Source organism: Cryptosporidium andersoni (assembly GCF_001865355.1).
Source record: "Cryptosporidium andersoni isolate 30847 chromosome Unknown contig_21, whole genome shotgun sequence".
NCBI classification, from domain to species: domain Eukaryota; phylum Apicomplexa; class Conoidasida; order Eucoccidiorida; family Cryptosporidiidae; genus Cryptosporidium; species Cryptosporidium andersoni.
This window is the reverse complement of record NW_027122817.1, coordinates 240160-257170: the sequence shown is the minus strand read 5'-3', so window position 1 is coordinate 257170 and position 17011 is coordinate 240160. Positions and strand designations below refer to the sequence as shown.

General features: G+C 32.4%; 5 protein-coding genes across 5 annotated transcripts; 2 read left to right on the top strand and 3 right to left on the bottom strand.

The window, feature by feature from the left end:
• Positions 1 to 122: 122 nt before the first annotated feature.
• cand_015480 (E1-E2 ATPase family protein) lies at positions 123 to 4769 on the bottom strand (the record flags this gene model as incomplete). Its single annotated transcript, XM_067211783.1, has 1 exon — positions 123 to 4769. One exon carries the CDS (start codon positions 4767 to 4769, stop codon positions 123 to 125), a length of 4647 nt encoding a protein of 1548 aa, XP_067069578.1.
• Positions 4770 to 5014: 245 nt separating this feature from the next.
• Positions 5015 to 5479, bottom strand: cand_015470 (LSM domain-containing protein; the record flags this gene model as incomplete). The annotated part of the gene is made up of 3 exons (XM_067211782.1): positions 5015 to 5305; positions 5375 to 5416; positions 5474 to 5479. The coding sequence occupies 3 exons, from the start codon at positions 5477 to 5479 to the stop codon at positions 5015 to 5017; spliced, it is 339 nt and encodes a 112-aa protein (XP_067069577.1).
• A 161-nt stretch (positions 5480 to 5640) lies between these two features.
• Positions 5641 to 7527, bottom strand: cand_015460 (flavodoxin family protein; the record flags this gene model as incomplete). Its single annotated transcript, XM_067211781.1, has 1 exon — positions 5641 to 7527. The coding sequence occupies one exon, from the start codon at positions 7525 to 7527 to the stop codon at positions 5641 to 5643; it is 1887 nt and encodes a 628-aa protein (XP_067069576.1).
• A 2144-nt stretch (positions 7528 to 9671) lies between these two features.
• cand_015450 (SEC7 domain-containing protein) lies at positions 9672 to 15293 on the top strand (the record flags this gene model as incomplete). Its single annotated transcript, XM_067211780.1, has 1 exon — positions 9672 to 15293. One exon carries the CDS (start codon positions 9672 to 9674, stop codon positions 15291 to 15293), a length of 5622 nt encoding a protein of 1873 aa, XP_067069575.1.
• Positions 15294 to 16112: 819 nt separating this feature from the next.
• cand_015440 (uncharacterized protein) lies at positions 16113 to 16985 on the top strand (the record flags this gene model as incomplete). Its single annotated transcript, XM_067211779.1, has 1 exon — positions 16113 to 16985. The coding sequence occupies one exon, from the start codon at positions 16113 to 16115 to the stop codon at positions 16983 to 16985; it is 873 nt and encodes a 290-aa protein (XP_067069574.1).
• Positions 16986 to 17011: the final 26 nt, after the last annotated feature.

Below are 17011 nucleotides of genomic sequence, written 5' to 3'. Positions count from 1 at the left end.
TGAAGCGTTTATTTTATAGTATATTTTAAAAAAAAAAAATCCTGACAAATTTTGCAAGAAATTAAAACATATATTTATTAAACCAAAAGAGCTACTTATTTCAAATAGTAAATATCTCAATTTTACTTGTTGAATATGGACAAAAAATTCTGTGAGTATACTTGTGGTATTTGAACATCTTTCTGAGCTAGCATCTTGGCTCTGGTTCTCCTTCTCTTAATCAAACTCCGATACAGAGGTTTTGGAACTAGTTCATCAAAAAACATATTTAGGAAACCCATCCCAATTGCAAGTATATATTGCCACCAATATATTGTAAATGTTCCAAAGATGTGTTGCAGACCAGGAGTAAATGTGACTATTAATGTGCTGCTTGCACTTAAACTACATGCAAAATGCAACCATGGATTATTAAATAGAGCATATATAAACCAATCCCATGTTCTGACCGTATAAGCTCTCAGCATCTCACAAAATACAGCAGTAATAAATGATGCAGTTCTACCACGGATTGTTCCAAATGCAACTAAATCTAGATATTCATCAGATAATAACTTTGCTGGAGGTATGCACCAACCATTAACTCCTCTTTTGCATTGAATACCGAGTTTTTCTGCTTCATTATAAGCTTGCCATACATAGGGAATTTCATTTGGTGATAGCATGACTTCACTCTTCCCCATAGCAGCACCAAAAATTTGTTCCATTTGATTTGTCAAAGGATTAAAAAAGTCTATATTCGTTACCCAACCAATAGAATTGGAATTAAATGCACCAAATCTCCATTCATGAGTCTGGCAATAATATCTTTCTCCATCACCATGGTGACATAATGACTCAATAGCACCTCGACGGAAAACACCTAGTGATGTGTACATAGCTATTACTAAAACAACAAGTACACATGCAGCCTCAAAAATTGCATGGGGTATATTACCGAAGAGCCACCAGTCTCTAGTCATAATGGGACTTTTTTTAGGCCTTGGCGGTACCTTCATCATGTCTGGGTCTGGAGGATCTACACTAAGAGCGACTGCAGGGCTACCATCTGACATCAGGTTAAGAAAAAGGATTTGTAAGGCTGCTATAGGGATAGGAAGCTGAGCAGCAATGGCTACTGATAAATACACAATTTCGCCTATATTTGTACCAAGTAAGAAAGCAACAAATTTTTGCACATTAGAATAGATTTTTCTTCCTTCTTCTATGGCATTAACAATTGTAACAAAATTATCATCTAATAGGACCATTTCAGAAGCTCCTTTTGCCACCTCAGTACCACTTATTCCCATTGCTACACCGATATCTGCAGCTTTTAAAGCAGGAGCATCATTTACTCCATCTCCAGTCATTGCAACTACTTCTCCTTGCCTTTGTAAAGAACGAACTATTGCAATTTTATCTTCAGGTTGTGCGCGACAAAAAACATTTACTGAAGAGACAACTTCATCAAACAAATCATCACTTAAGTGTGGCTTACTAGAATCACCTTCTTCATGTAGTTGACTGCATACAATTGATCCAGATACACTGGTCACCGTATGATTGGCAATAGCATCTACCGTTACACTTGATGTAGTGGATAAATTTTCATCAGCTAGTAGACCAATAGATTTTGCTATAGCACATGCAGTTGGCTGCTGATCTCCAGTTATCATGATTACTCTGACACCAGCCTCACAGCACTTTGTTATTGCCTTTTCAACTCCAGGTCGTGGAGGATCCAGAAATCCAACCAATCCAAGCAAAATAAGCTCACGTTTTTCCAAGATATTCTGTAGTCTTTTGTCACTGGATTCTTCCATAACCAATTCTAGATAATCTTTACTTGTTAAAGGCAGGATAGCTATAGCAAGTACACGTAATGCCTCATTACTTAAATTTTTGTTTGTAGCCTCTACTTCTGCTTTCTCACTAGATTTAATTTTATCTGAACAATCAAAGTAGACAAAACTTGATTTTTCGTATTTGAATGTTTTAAGAATATATCCAGTATATTCAACGAGTTTATCAGGAGCTCCTTTAATAATCACAATGTGTGTATAAGACTCCGAATCAAAATTATCCACTGTTCTGGATACATGTTTATTGCTGTTACAGTCAATATTTTCATTACTAATCAAACAGCATACATCTCTTTCATTTATATTGCCTAAGTATATATCCCCAAATCTATTTTCTGTTGGAAGAGCATGTACTGTCATCATCATTTTTCTAGTAGAGGTAAATGGTACTTCTGCTACTGATATTCTCTCATATCTACTTTCACTAGGAATATGATTACTACTTGAAAATTTAGTCGGAGTATATATCTCCCCAAAAATACTGAAGTTATTCATGACCTCAGGTATAGTATATTCTTCTGCGTTGAATGTTTCTGGAGAATTCCCTGAAGCTGTTGATTCAACTAAAATAGATTGATTCAAATTAGCCATGTTCTTGTGTACTTTACTAGTCATTTCTATACAATTCACCGGATTTTTGACTTTTGGTACCTCTACATTTGGGTTCATTTCTACTTTATACTTAAAATTTTCAACAATTTTCGGTGACTCTTTGTGTTTCCTTCTATAAAGTCCAAGTGATGCCTTTGCTGCAGCAACTATAAGTGCTCCTTCACTCATATTTCCTCTTGTACTCCATGTATTGTTTTCACTATCAAAATTTAAAACTGTTCCATAACTGTTTAAGTAGCCTGCTAATAACGTAGTTCGGACGCACTTACTAGTTGCAATATGGCTATTGATAGGGCTACCATAATCAGTGCATATATCATTGTAATTCATTTGCTGTAGCAATAAAGTCATTTCAGTGCAATCAGATCTATTAAGTTCTAGGTTTTTATATTTGGGATGTATTGAAGGATTTATGTTCTTAGAGGCTAAATTCAGTAAGTCTTCTTTTACTTTCTGAGTTAAACTGGAAGCTTCAAAAACTCCACCATTTGGATCGAATCCTCTTGTAGGATAAAATGAAAATACTGACGTCATAAAACCTTGATTTTGTATGTTAGATCCAGTTTCTATATTATTGCATTGCTTATCTGTAGTAGATAGTTTTCTTTCTTCTCTTGTAAATGTTGCCAGCTTGACTGCTGTCATTTTCCCCTCGGTTAGTGTCCCTGTCTTGTCACTACATATCACTGAGCAACATCCAAGTGTCTCAACAGCAGGAAGTTTCCTAATGTTTGCCTTTCTTCGGCACATTTCAGAGCATCCTATTGATAAACAAATAGTAACAACCATGGGAAGACCTTCCGGTATAGATGATACTGCGAAACCAACAGCAACTAAAATGATACTAAAGACTGGGTTACTATTTGGATGAGTAGGATCACTATAATTTGTTAAGAGTGCAATTATAACAATTATAATCAGAACAAGAAGTGACATGAACCCTATAAAACCTCCAAGTCTATTAAGACCAACTTGAAGTGGTGTACTATTGTTAGAAGTGTTTTGTGCAAGCTTCAACTGTTGAGCTATTCTTCCAATTTGAGTATTCATACCTGTCAACACTACAACGGCTTTTCCAGTTCCATTAGTGACTGCTGTTGATGCAAAGCACAAATTAGTAGGAAATGGATTAAGAAGATCAACATTTTTTAAACCTTTCGATACATCTTCTGGCTCCCCAGTTAGTAATGCTTCATTACACTTGACTTCCATTGCCTCAATGAGTCTTACATCTGCAGGTACACTATCTCCTGTACGGAGCAAAACAACATCCCCAGGTATGAGAAGGTGTGCAGGTATAATACTAATCTCCCCCTCACGAACAACTGTGCACTTTGGTGTTGATAAGTCTGCAAGTTTTGCTAGTGCAGTAGAAGCACTATTTTCCATATATGTGGCAAGTGTTGCATTTATTAGTACTATGAGTAAAATACCTGCACCTTCTACCCATTCTTGGAAAGCTAGTGAAACTATACCAGCTATTAGCAGAAGAATTATAACCAAAGAAGTGAACTGGTTAAGAAAAATTTTTAGCACTGAATCATGTTTCTCCTTTTGCAAAGTATTTGGACCATATTTATTTTCAAGAAGATTTTGTGCTTTTTGCTCTTCAAGCCCATTGCACAAATCTGTAGAAAGCTCTCTTTCAATTTCCTTCAGCTCTATTTGGCTCCAATACTGAACTGACTTTTGTTTACTATTTTCCTCTAGAGTTTGAACCAGAGCTCTTGATACTACTTCAGGATCTCTTTTCCTGACCTCTTCAATAGTATCTGGAAGTAGCTGGGTAGACATACTGAGCTTGCTAATAACCATATCTTGAACTGCAGTTTCATTATATTGAAGATCAGGAATGTTAGAAACTATGTCTGCAGTCGATAATTTCATAAATGATTGATGTTCACTACTAGGATGACCATGCAAATGTAACAAGTTTCTACTAGCAAGGAGATTCAATCTATTTCTAATATAGGAGCTTGGATTTGGTGAAACAGTTTCAGGATTAGGTTCTTCATCAGCTATATCAGTGTATTGAGGATTTTTACCATTGGGAGTAATATCAACAACAATACTAGCACTTGAATTTGGAGTGGAAATGTGTGAAGCTGAGTAATGGTTCATACAATGACACAATGCAATACTATTTGAGGATGGTATTCGATTGTTATGTAATTGATTACCATTTATTGTTTTGTTATCGCTCTTTCTGTTAAAAAGTGGACATAAATTGCTTGATACAGGTTTCTGCATTCTTAGTTCCTGTTCCTGGTTACTTTGATATTTAGAGTCGTGAGGTTCATTTTCTCTCCACATTAATATTTACAAGATGCTTTATATTTAAATCTGAAAAGAAGTGAAAGGTGTATACTTAGGAATTTAGACAATTACAGATTTAATACATTTCCTCGCAATCGCGACTAACGCGTGGAATCAAAAATTCAAATTTACAAAGTGTTAACTTTCCATTTATAGCGCTAGTATTTGCTAAATATGATCATATCTAAGTTATTTCTTACTAAATAAAGGGATAATATATATTAACACAAAGATTTTCAATGTTAGCTTGTCCATTTACCCTTGCCTCTACAGCCTCGTTCACTACGGCCTCTACTCCTCACAGATGACCTTACTGTGTCTCTCTGTATCATTTCATCTTTAACAGTACCAATAATATCATCATTCATTCTTATATACTTAATATTATTTCCACGCAAGTAACACTCTGACATTCTAAAAAATCTTTGACCATCTTTTGATGTGGATATTACATTATTTAAGACCAAATTCATAAAACCATCGACTCCAATGAGCATTCCCGAATAAGTCTCTCCATTCTTCAGTTCTACCATCTAGAAAGAGTAAATATTGGGAAAAAATTGTATTTCAAAGTAATGAGTGGAACTATAAGAAAAACTTACAATCGAATGTTTATTTGCGCTTCTAATAACAGATAGTGGTAACTACATAGTAGAAATATAAAATTTGAAATCTAAATAAAAGAGAACATAATAACCTACCACCATTGTCTCAAATCCTAGTATCAATAAATAAATGAGTAAATAAATAAATTATAAGAAAAAGAAAATTACTAAATAAAATGAAGGCCAATTTATAGCCGCTAGAAACTAGTAGAGGAGAGCTGTTCGCTGGTTATTTGTGAGAAATGGAAACTGGAATTTAGTATTTAATTCCAAGTTTCAGTATAAATTCTCTTCTCCCTAGATAATTTCTCTACGATATCATGGTCAATTTCATTCTTCTTCCCAATGCAAGATAAAGTCTTCTTAACATTTACAGTAAATGTTGGACTCCCACATATATAAATATATGTTCCGATATTCTTTAGAAAATCAGTAATTTCTTGCTCTTTTTCTATCAATATATCTTGAACATGCCTTTTGCAACTTTTTGAAAAGGCAAAAAATGTTCTTTCAAGAACTCCACTTTCCTTAAAATAAATAAGTTCATTGTTATATAAAATGTCTTCAGCTGTTCTACATCCATAAAAAAGATAAATTGGGCCTAGTTTAACTGACCTATTTTTCATCTTTATGTATCCAATTTCATTAAGTAATGCACGGATTGGTGCAATGCCAGTGCCATGGGTTATAAGGATGAGTGGCGCTTTTAACATAAATGAGCTTATATCAAGTGATGATTTCCTAATTTGCCCATATATATACGAACTATTCTCTTTTAGTGTGAAGAGAAAATTTGAACATGTGCCATTATAATACTGCACTCTGAGATCTCTAAAATATAAATATTTAGGATTAATCACGGATGGCGCATACGATAATGATGCATATGGACCTTCAGTATATGTTGAAACAGTTATATTGATGTCATTTTTACTTACACTGGAAGATGAAGATATTGAATAAGTCCTAAATTTCTGCCTCATTCCAAAAAATGTCAAAAACTTCTCAATAGGAATATATTTTAAGCTGGGTAAGAATATATAAATATAGTCTAATAAAGACAGTTTATAGAACTTGGTAAGCAACTGGTGGAAATAATCATCTTCAATAATTCTTTTTTCATTTTGTTCAGTAACAAATGGAGTAAATTGAAGTAGAACTTCTTTAGGGGGAATAGTTATTATATCGAAGTAATATTTCAAAGCATAGGTCAAAGAACAAGGAGTAGGAAAGGGCACCTTGTAAGTTGAACAAGATTGATCATTAGGAGTAAGGGATATAGTAATGTTGTTGAGTTTATCAATATTATCTATATTAAAGATCCTCTTAGAAAACTTTACTATTATATCTTCTGTGTTTGATGGTAGTACATCTAGCAAGTCAAATGTTTTGTAAGTGCAAGAGTAAGTAGGGAGTAATGTTAACTGAAAAGTCTTGCGGAAATTTTGAGGACCAATTTTAAATGGTTTACATAGCAAAGTTTTCTCCTTCACTGCAAATGCTGATAATGCAAAATACTTTCTTGATATGTAGCATTCCCCTTCTTGAATATTATTATTGTTTAAAGTCAAATTATCACCTGGTACTCCAAAGTAAATTTTGCAAGTAAAGCTCTTCGGTTCAAGGTTAATTTGTATATAGTCTAGACAATGTTGATATTCATCCAAAGTGTAGTTTCTTTTTATAAATGGAAAAAAGACTTCATCCCACCACAACAAGCATTCACTTACGTTATTTTTAACCTCATCTATCTCTCCACATTCACAAAACTTTTTAGCACCCAGTCCTCTGAAGTACTTATCTAACTTTTTTGCAGCTAAATTAAATGAATCTTCATATAGTGAGCTACCAAGGCCTATTATAGTATATGACATATCTCTTAAAACCTTATTTCCTTGTTTTATATGTTTTTTTAACCATCTAATAAGTTTTTGTATAGAATAAGGAAAGCATCCTTGGCCACACGTTGAGACAACAAATATGATATAAAAAATTTCCCTTTTGAGCTCTATCAAATCAGATGGATTCAAATAATAAATGTCATGAACACTATTAGTAACATTAAGTGATCTAAGCTTGTTAGCTAGAGTATTCGCGATTTGTTCCGAGTTGCCTGTTTCTGTTGCAAAGTATATTTGAATATTTTGCATGCCCACTCCTATAGTATAGCCTTTTTTTCCTCAACTTCTTAATAATTCATACTCCCAATAATTCACTAAATAATAATATTTTGAATAATAATACTTTCAATACAAGAGCCTTAACAACCATAGATAGTACCACTATTAAAGTGGTTAAATGGCGGTTACAATCTCGCTACATCACATTGTATGATTTTAAAGAGTAGCTTCGTGTTCTACTAGAATATAAACTGTTGTCTATTAATGAATGTATGAAAAGCAGTTAATATATTTCATACTATATACTGTTAGCATACTTAATAGATATAATAATTATTATTTATATAGTACTTTAGAAACTCCTTCTCTACTTATTGTAAACTTATCATAGATTTGCAATAGAGCATGTATTAAGAAATTAGCTTCAGCTAGTATTTCCCTTAAATTATTATAATACTCTGGATAATCCTTTAATTAAGCATAATTTAGAAGTTGTTAGTTTATTTCCTGTATTAAGCTTAATTTTTTATAGTGGATCAAACGCCACTGCCTCTGTAATACAATCGCAGCTCTTTCTCTTATATTCATAATTCCCCAAACCAAAACATTGAAAATTTGATGCCAATAGGCACGCCAACGTCTATATGCTTTCTGTAAAACTAAAACTGCCTTTTGTCTCTTGATTTCATAGTTACTCATCCACTCCAAGGTTTCAGCTTAGAAGCTTATCAAGAAGAAAAATGAAGTGCATTATCTTGATACTAGGCGCATTTTTCCGAGCTTTTTTACACTCGTAGACTGAGCATATCTTTTAATTTTACAAGCAGGTATTCATAAATATACTATGCAAATTTTAAGTTTAAAAGTTTGTATATATATTTTAAGTAATCTATTAATATTTCAATATGGGTTGTAGTTCATTAACGAGAGTTGTTAAAGGTTATGTTCTAAATAACCCAGATGTGTGAACTATATATTAGCGAGAGCTTAAACTTACTTTAGAAATACTTTAACTTATATGTGACTTGAATATATTCTATTACTTTAAATTTTTTTTAATTTGATTCTGAGTATAGTTCCCAATCTAGTATAACTGTAACCTAGTAGTTTATATTATCAAGTGCTGATCACTGTATCTTTGAGAGAAATAAGTATTATTATCTCTTATAATAATTCACAAATAATTGTAAATAATATCTTAATAGAGATTCTATTGTTGAATGATAAATAAGCAAATATAGACTGTTCTAACCAATAACAGGTATCTCATACAGATATCCTTTTTTTGCAATATAATAGTATGTGGATCACTTTATATTACAGTATAACTGAGATATAGTGATAACATTTACTATTTATACGCTTAAATTTGCGATTTAATGTATTGGACTGCACTAAAGATACTAAAAAGTTATTTTGTTGCAGTAATCAAAGAATAAAAATGAAGTTATCTTGTAGTAATAAAATAGAGCTTAAATAATCATTATTTCAAGAATAATTTTGAAAAACAGCTTGGTTGTGCTGTTTAATGCAAAATTATTACTTATATTAATAAATAAGGAATACTCATAGTTCAGACGAAAGTAGTATTATTTCTAAACCATGAAACACGAAGAGTACCCATATGCATTACAAAATACTTCCAAACTACAATATAAAGTGAACTATATATTATTAAGGTTCCCTTATTAGCGAATAAAGTTTCTTGAAATTAATTCCAAAGTCACTCAATATCCTGATTTATGTCAGTAAAATTCCTCCAAGTTTTATTGTAGTATTAGATTATCATGTTCATAAAGAAGTAGTAATGACTAGATATCCTAAGGATGCTACATTATTGGGAACATAGCAAGTGAAGTTAGTAGAATTGGTATACAAAGCGACTCTATAAAACAAGTAGCAAGGTCACTAAGCTTTTTAGTAACTATAACTAAATTATACTCTTTGTAATTTAATATTAAAAAGTAAGACCTTGAACTTAACATCCTTTTTCCAAAGAAAAGTTAATTTTAAAGTGAAATTAACCCCTTAATTAACTTACAGAATGAGCGGACTTTTTCTAAGAGTGCTTAAATTAGAAACCTGTCTTGCACCTTGCCTGGATGGTCTAACACAAGAGCAATATTTTATTAATCTGAAGGTGGCACCAAGAATAAAGTCCAGCATTATTATGTATGGAGGAGTCCGAGTCTATACCGAACTTTACTAGGTGTGATGGAGAGAAACTTATACAATGCGATAGAAACAGCAACTTGGCCAAACTGAGATGTATTAAGGATGAAATACACAAAATATTAGTATTGCTCAGGCTTCCAAAGCATCACACGATTAGATCGAGATTTAATGTAGAGCTTGTAGAAGCTGCTGAAAATCCATTAATTCATAAATTCCGACTCTTATCTGAATCACTATTATATACTGATGTTATATATTTAGATGGTGACAAACTAGAGCCATTTTTAGATGCTGTACAGTCTGCAGATATTGGTAGTACTGCTACTGCATGTGCAATTGATGCACTGAACAAGTTTTTGTTGCAAGGTTTAGTAGATACATCAAACATAAACTCTCATAATATTGCTAATTCAATCGTAACAGGCTTACTAAATTGTAGATTTACTGCCTCTGGGAGTGATAGTGATGAATCCACTCTATTGAAACTCATAAATACTTTAGTTGACATTATTAAATCTCCTTTGGCTAACTTGATTGACAGTGACTTGGAATATCAAGCTGTCATAAAGTGTTTTCAGATATCAAGACATCCTAGAGCATCTCACTTATTAAAATCTACTGGGGAAAATTCGATGTTCCAGCTTGTTATTATTATTTTCAAAAGATTTGGTGAAAAGATTAACTCGGACAAAATCAATAATTTTGAGGGAATTTGTCGCTTACTAAAGTTTTTGTCGGTATTATCCTCATATAATAATACATTCCGCACTAAGACAAGTAATATAGACGAATTTGACTTAAAGATGACAACAATTGAGGATGAAATAACAAAGTTGTTACAAAGAATGATCTCCATAGACTCAACTGACTCTTTGAATATAATAGAAATTAGAGTAATGGGCCTTTCACTTTTGAATGCTGCTCTAGAAAGTGGTGGTAGCGCATTGGGATCTTTGAAGCTCTTAAATAATCTTATTCAGTATGATGTTTGCGGTCATATCATGATTAATATGCTGAACAGTTCGGAGCAAATTTTTGATCTAACACTGCGCTGCATATTCAATATTTTCTTTTATTTTAAAGCTCATACTAAAAAGCAATTTGAACTGTACTTCAGCTCAATTATGTGGTATATTGTTAGAGATGATATCAATAACTCGATTCTAAGTATAACACCAACTGCAGAAAATTTCACAATTTTAGAGCAGCGTGAGTTAGCTTTAGAATTCATTCTTGAAATTTGCGGCGAGACAAATCTAGCAATTGAATTGTATCAAAACTATGATTGTGACTTACTATGTGGAAATCTATTCCAATCTTTAATAAGGTGCCTAGTAAGTCAATTCAATTTGGAAACTCCTGATTCAGTCACTAGAAATACTGATATTAAAAATACTTTCACTATATTTCAACGAATTAGCTTGAAGGGACTTACCCTTATTATTAGAGGCCTATTGAGAACTTTACTAGAGAACTTATACCAATGGGAATTTGTCAGCATATCAGAGCAAGACAATATACAGCCAAATGGAAGATATTCTGCAACTTTGAGCCTAATATCACATATATCTACTAATTCTATTGGCTCACTCTCTGCTCTGAGAGAACAGAAAGAATTAAAAATACGTTTGGAGAAAGGTTCGCAATTTTTCAACAATAATTCATCTAGATGCATCGAAGATCTGCAAGGTTTAGATTTACTTCCTGTTACTGGTATGACGGCAAAAGATATGGCACTTTTTTGTAGGAGTACACCAGGAATAGATCCACAAATCTTGGGTGAATATATTTCAAAAAATAAGGATTGGAATGGACAAGTAAGAGCTGCTTATATGTCAACCTTTTCATTTTGTGGTGAAACTTTAGTCGACAGTTTGCGTGCAGTACTATTAACATTTCGATTACCTGGTGAAGCTCAGCAAATTGAGAGGATAATGGAATCATTTGCAGTGGAATTTTTTATTCAGCAAGAGAAATGTGATATTACAACTGAGTCTAGCGATAAAGGTAAATTTGACTCAAATACAGTTAGATCAGAGCTAGAAACTCCTCGTATTATGAGATTATTAAAGTCAGAAACTACTTTTGAAAATTCAGACTGGTTTACTGTTGAAAATAGTGATACCATTTTTATTTTGAGCTATTCAATTATAATGTTAAATACAGATCTTCATAATAGTCAAGTTAAAAATAAGATGAGTATTGAGGAATTTATTAAAAATAATCGTGGAATAAATAATAAAAAAGATCTTCCACCCGAATTTCTTATCTCAATTTTTAATTCAATAAAGTCAAATAAGATAGAGCTATCAGAATATTCCCGAAACTCTCTCCCATTCTCTGGTACATTAGATTTTTGCATTAACTACGATTCATGGAGAAAACAATTACGAAAGCCATTGGGGTTACAAAATTATGCAATGGCGTTGAACAACCAGAAAAAGGAAAAAGATGAATCTAATAATTTTTCATTCTATATTTACAAAGATATTTTTCATTTGATTGTTGATGAGTATGCTTTGGACTGTATATTGAAGAGTTTTAATCTCACAACAGATATAAGCATTATGGCTAATTGTATGGAGGCAGTACTTGACTTGGTAGCACTTGCATGTATTTTTGAAAATACTACCTTTTTATATAAAATTATTCAACAGCTTTCGCTTTATATTAATGTTGCAATTACGGCTCGATGCCAGTTTATCCTCCCAATTTTCTTCCATATTATTCGTTTTACAGCTTCATTTTGGAGTGAAGTGTTTCCATGGGATGTATTAATTGAAGTCATTTTAAAGCTACACTCACTAAGACTACTACCATCAAAGTGGGCAGAATGGGATGAATTTATATATCATAGTAGCAAGTGTATGAGTACACACTTACAATATCCTATTGTACACTTATCATCAAGATCAAAGACATTTGGTATTACTTATGGTTATGAATCGATAAATAGGCTTACAAAGAATTTGCATAGCTCAGACAATTTAGCTAATAATACTGATAATAGAAGCTCGAGTATTAGCAATAGAAAAAAAGCACTTAGAATTGTCAGGGGATCTCTTGTACCATTTTTAAAAACAATGAAATCGAAGGTTTCTTCAAGTTCAAACAACTGGTTAATTGACTTGACTAGTCTAATATTTCGTTCTACTGAAGAAGAAGAAGAAGAAACTACATTTAATTTTTTGCTAGAACCCCAATCTATTGCAGATGGAGCTTTACTATATGTTGGTGAGCAGGATGAGAGGCTTCCAAAACAGATGCATGATAATCTCAGTTTCACTCCTTCAGAAATGATTTTATCGTGGATCTTGAATGGAAGTTCACCTTTTCTTGCAATTTCTATATACATAATATTGAGAGATACTATAAGATGGAATATACAGACTAAATTTCTTTTTTCAAGGTTATTTCAAGATAGAGTGATTTTTGAAGATATGGATATTGATTTACTTCCTTCTATATCCGGAAATGCATGGGAATTGTTTGAATATTTCTGTACTTCTTGCCTACCAATTGATAGGATTTTGTACAAAAACCTAAGAAATACTAGTCCGGCCTATTACTTACCTTTTGTTGATTGCTTAATTAATAAAGTGAATTCTTTTCCATTTCCAGAAGGTAACTCGAACACAGAAAATATTCTAACCTATGAAGACCTACCTGGATCTATAAATAGTAATTCATCTGAATTTCATGAAAGTAAAAATTCAGAGTACTTAGGACTATCAAGGTATATACCATCAGACTGGGGTCCACTAGTTTGTACCCATAAAATGAAGCTGAATAGTTTTAGAAAAGTGGCTGATTCTCTTCTTTGTATAGACTTATTGATGGTAATTGTTTCATTAACTCTTCCACTGAAAAGTTATAGGAATAGTAACTCATTGAAGCAGGGTGACTTAAATTCGATAGATGATGCTAAACTATGGAAATTAGTCGCCGATCTATTTACTTCTCATATAAAGAGATATTCAATCTTTAACTCGCAAAAAGGAAATATAAATAGTGAAGAGTTGGATGATAGTACAAAGGCTTCTCGAGAAATATTGGAAAACATAGATAATTCAAAATCTGAATCTAACAATAACAGATCTTTGACTCGTTCTGAGCTCATGTTTATCGAACGAGTAATTGTCAATTCTTTACAATTATTAATGCAATTTGTTTGGGCCTCTAAAGAAATTACGATACCTTTATTCACCGGTTTATTGGAAGCATTTGTTCAGCTTCATCCTATTGTATTTAGTCTTCATGCGGAGCGCATTGTGGCCGCTCTTCAATTTATAATGCAACCAAGTAAGGAGAATAGTGAAGTTACAAGTTTTGAAAGAAATGAGGAGTACATATCCTTCATATTCCATAATAACTATCCAGTTTTGCTTATATTGGGTATTTTACAACGTATGGTATATATTCCTTCTTTGGCAGTTTCTTCGAGCTCAGTTTCCGTACCTGAATTCTACCCAGGCCGTTTATCTGATCCCCAAGCTTTGGTTTTAACATCACTGGAATGTCTTGGAATATGGCTTTATAATAGCAATTATACAGCTTTTCTGCATAGTAAAATTTCACTAATAATCCAAACTTTGGTAACTTTTGCTATATATACTCCTACTATACATGATGGATGTGCAGTAATCCTAAATCCTGATGATGATAGTGCTGAAAACAATTATGATGCCAATTTACAAGCTGTATCTTTAATATGCTCTTTATTATCTCTTTATTCAGCTAGTGACCATTCATCAATGTTACCTCCAGTTGTACATACTTTATGTCTCGTAGCATCTTATGGACCAAATGTCGTTCGTCGCCATGCAATAACTCGTCTACAACAAACTTTAGGGTCACTACCAGTTGAGAGTGCTTGGTTTGTTGAGAGCCCCTGGGTATGGTGGAATATAATCCAAACTTGCTTTTTACCCTTAATTACCTACGAATTTTCTTTTCCATACCATAATATTTATAAATCTGGTAATAAGTGTAACGACATAAGCTCCGCACTCCTTGCACAAAGATTTACTCTGGCTGGTGCTCAAATTGTACTAGGAAATGAGGCTGTTCTTAGGAGACAAGCTGAAGCAGTAACTACTGTATCTCGAATAATTCTTACAAGAATTGATTTACTTCTAAAACCACTGTTAATACCTGAGGAGATTATGGTATCTGATTATTTGTTACTTTATATAAATAACGAGAGAGTAGATTCAGTCAAATCATTTATATTACTTATTCCTGTCTTGATTTCTCTCATTGATACATTAATATCCCAGGCGGTTGGATCACTAACAGTTTTTTTTGCAGAAACCTTGAAAAACATAATTCTAGTAGTAGCAAGTTCAGCAGCATCAACTACATTTGATGAGTTGGTGATTTTTCCACTTTGCTACTTTGAAGTGTGTAAATCAAAGTCAGTTATTATTGAATGCTTGAGATTTATTTTGAATGAATGTAAAGAAAAAGATATATTGGGTGTAATGAATATGACCATAAGATATCTTGTTCATCCAAAGTTTCCAGACTTTGCTGTAGAGTTAAATGAAGTTCTAGACTTATTGAAATCTTGTGAAGGAAAATCATCTGAAGTAAATAATGAACTACAAGTAGAGATATAAGTGCATTGTTTAAATAAGGATGTTGAATAAGGTTATTTTCGTAGCAAAGGAGCTCTGGTACAGTCCAGATAGTTTCACTAGATTGCTAGTTAAATATTTTACTGTCCCGAAAAATACTTAGTGCACTATTGGAAATCTTAAATATTATATATTTAATTTATTATGATCTTGGAAGTAGTTTTATATTAGCTACATGTTATATTTAATACTATAAAGAACATTTGTATTAGATACTCAGGTAATTAATAAACAAATAATATAAATTAAATTCCAAAGCACTAATTAGCTTTACTTTCTTAGTAAGCAATACGAATTTAATTCTGCTTTAGCAGTTATCTTTATTAGGATTTTGGTGGAGTTTGGTGATTTTTAGTAATTTTTGAAGGTAGTCCATAAGCACATCTGTAACCTATGAAAAACCAATCTTAGTATTAAGCAGTACATTTAAGCAGTACATAAATGTCATATTAGTATTTTAGTTTCGTATAAGGTAGTTTTTATAATATAAAGTGTGGTTAATATTCCTTCAGAAAGAGCAACCAGTTATATAATGAAGCTTAATTCGATTACTTGCAACTGTTAGCTTCCAAATATAATATATATAAATCACTGAAAATCCAGTATCTTTGTATTTACTAGTAAATATACTTAAAATTTTGGGTTTTCTTCTAATAACTTCAAGTAGAATATGATCTAATAAAATATTGAGATAAGTAGTGCCAAGAAACACAAGCCCAAAAAAACGCGCCAGTTATTATAACTAAACCACTTTTTGAGTATCCCTAGAAAAAAAGTAGTTCTTAAAGAAACTGAATAATTATGGAAATTTTAGATAATAAACGGGCTTTTTCACACAATGATAATAGTCAAGGTGCTTCTTGTTTTAATATACATACCTCATACACAAACCAAAAGAATTTATACTCAAATGAGCAGAATATAGACTTTATACTTACGAACCAAACAAATTCTAGTGAAGTAAGAAGTGCCAGTGAAAATACTGAAAAGCATTATCTAACTGACTCATTAGATTTAAAGATTCGACATGGCTTTATTAGAAGAGTATACATCCTTTTGTCCATCCTTACATGCATATCTTTCAGTATCATCTTATTTTTTACTTACTATAAACCTGCCTTTTGGTGGATAAGTACTCATTACTGGATTTCTATTGTCTGCAGTATATCAGCTATGATACTTGTTATATTCCTTGCATTTTTCCCTTCAATTGCTCAGAACCACAAGGTTGGAATGACAGTACTATTTTCACTTTCAGTCCTTTATGCAGTTGGTATATCTGGATTAGCTGTTCACATTAATCAGAACTCTGTTATAATAGCATTTACTTCATCTATTGGGATCTTCTTAATGCTTAGTTTATTTGCTGCTCAAGTTAAATATGACTTTACTGGATATGGCCCTTATTTAGTCATTGGCCTTCTTGTAATGCTTATTTATGGCTTTGCATTATTTATCCTGAATCTTAGGAGTTTTCTTATGACCATTTATGGTGCATTAGGTGTAATTATTTCTTCGTTATATATTGTCTATGATACCCAACTAATTATAGGGGGGAAGCACAGAAAGTACAAATTCTCAATAGATGACTATATTTTTGCTACACTATCACTCTATTTGGATATAGTGAACATATGTGCATACTTGCTTACAATATTCAGTACATTTGAGTGACTATTTATCTTTCAAGAAACTTATTC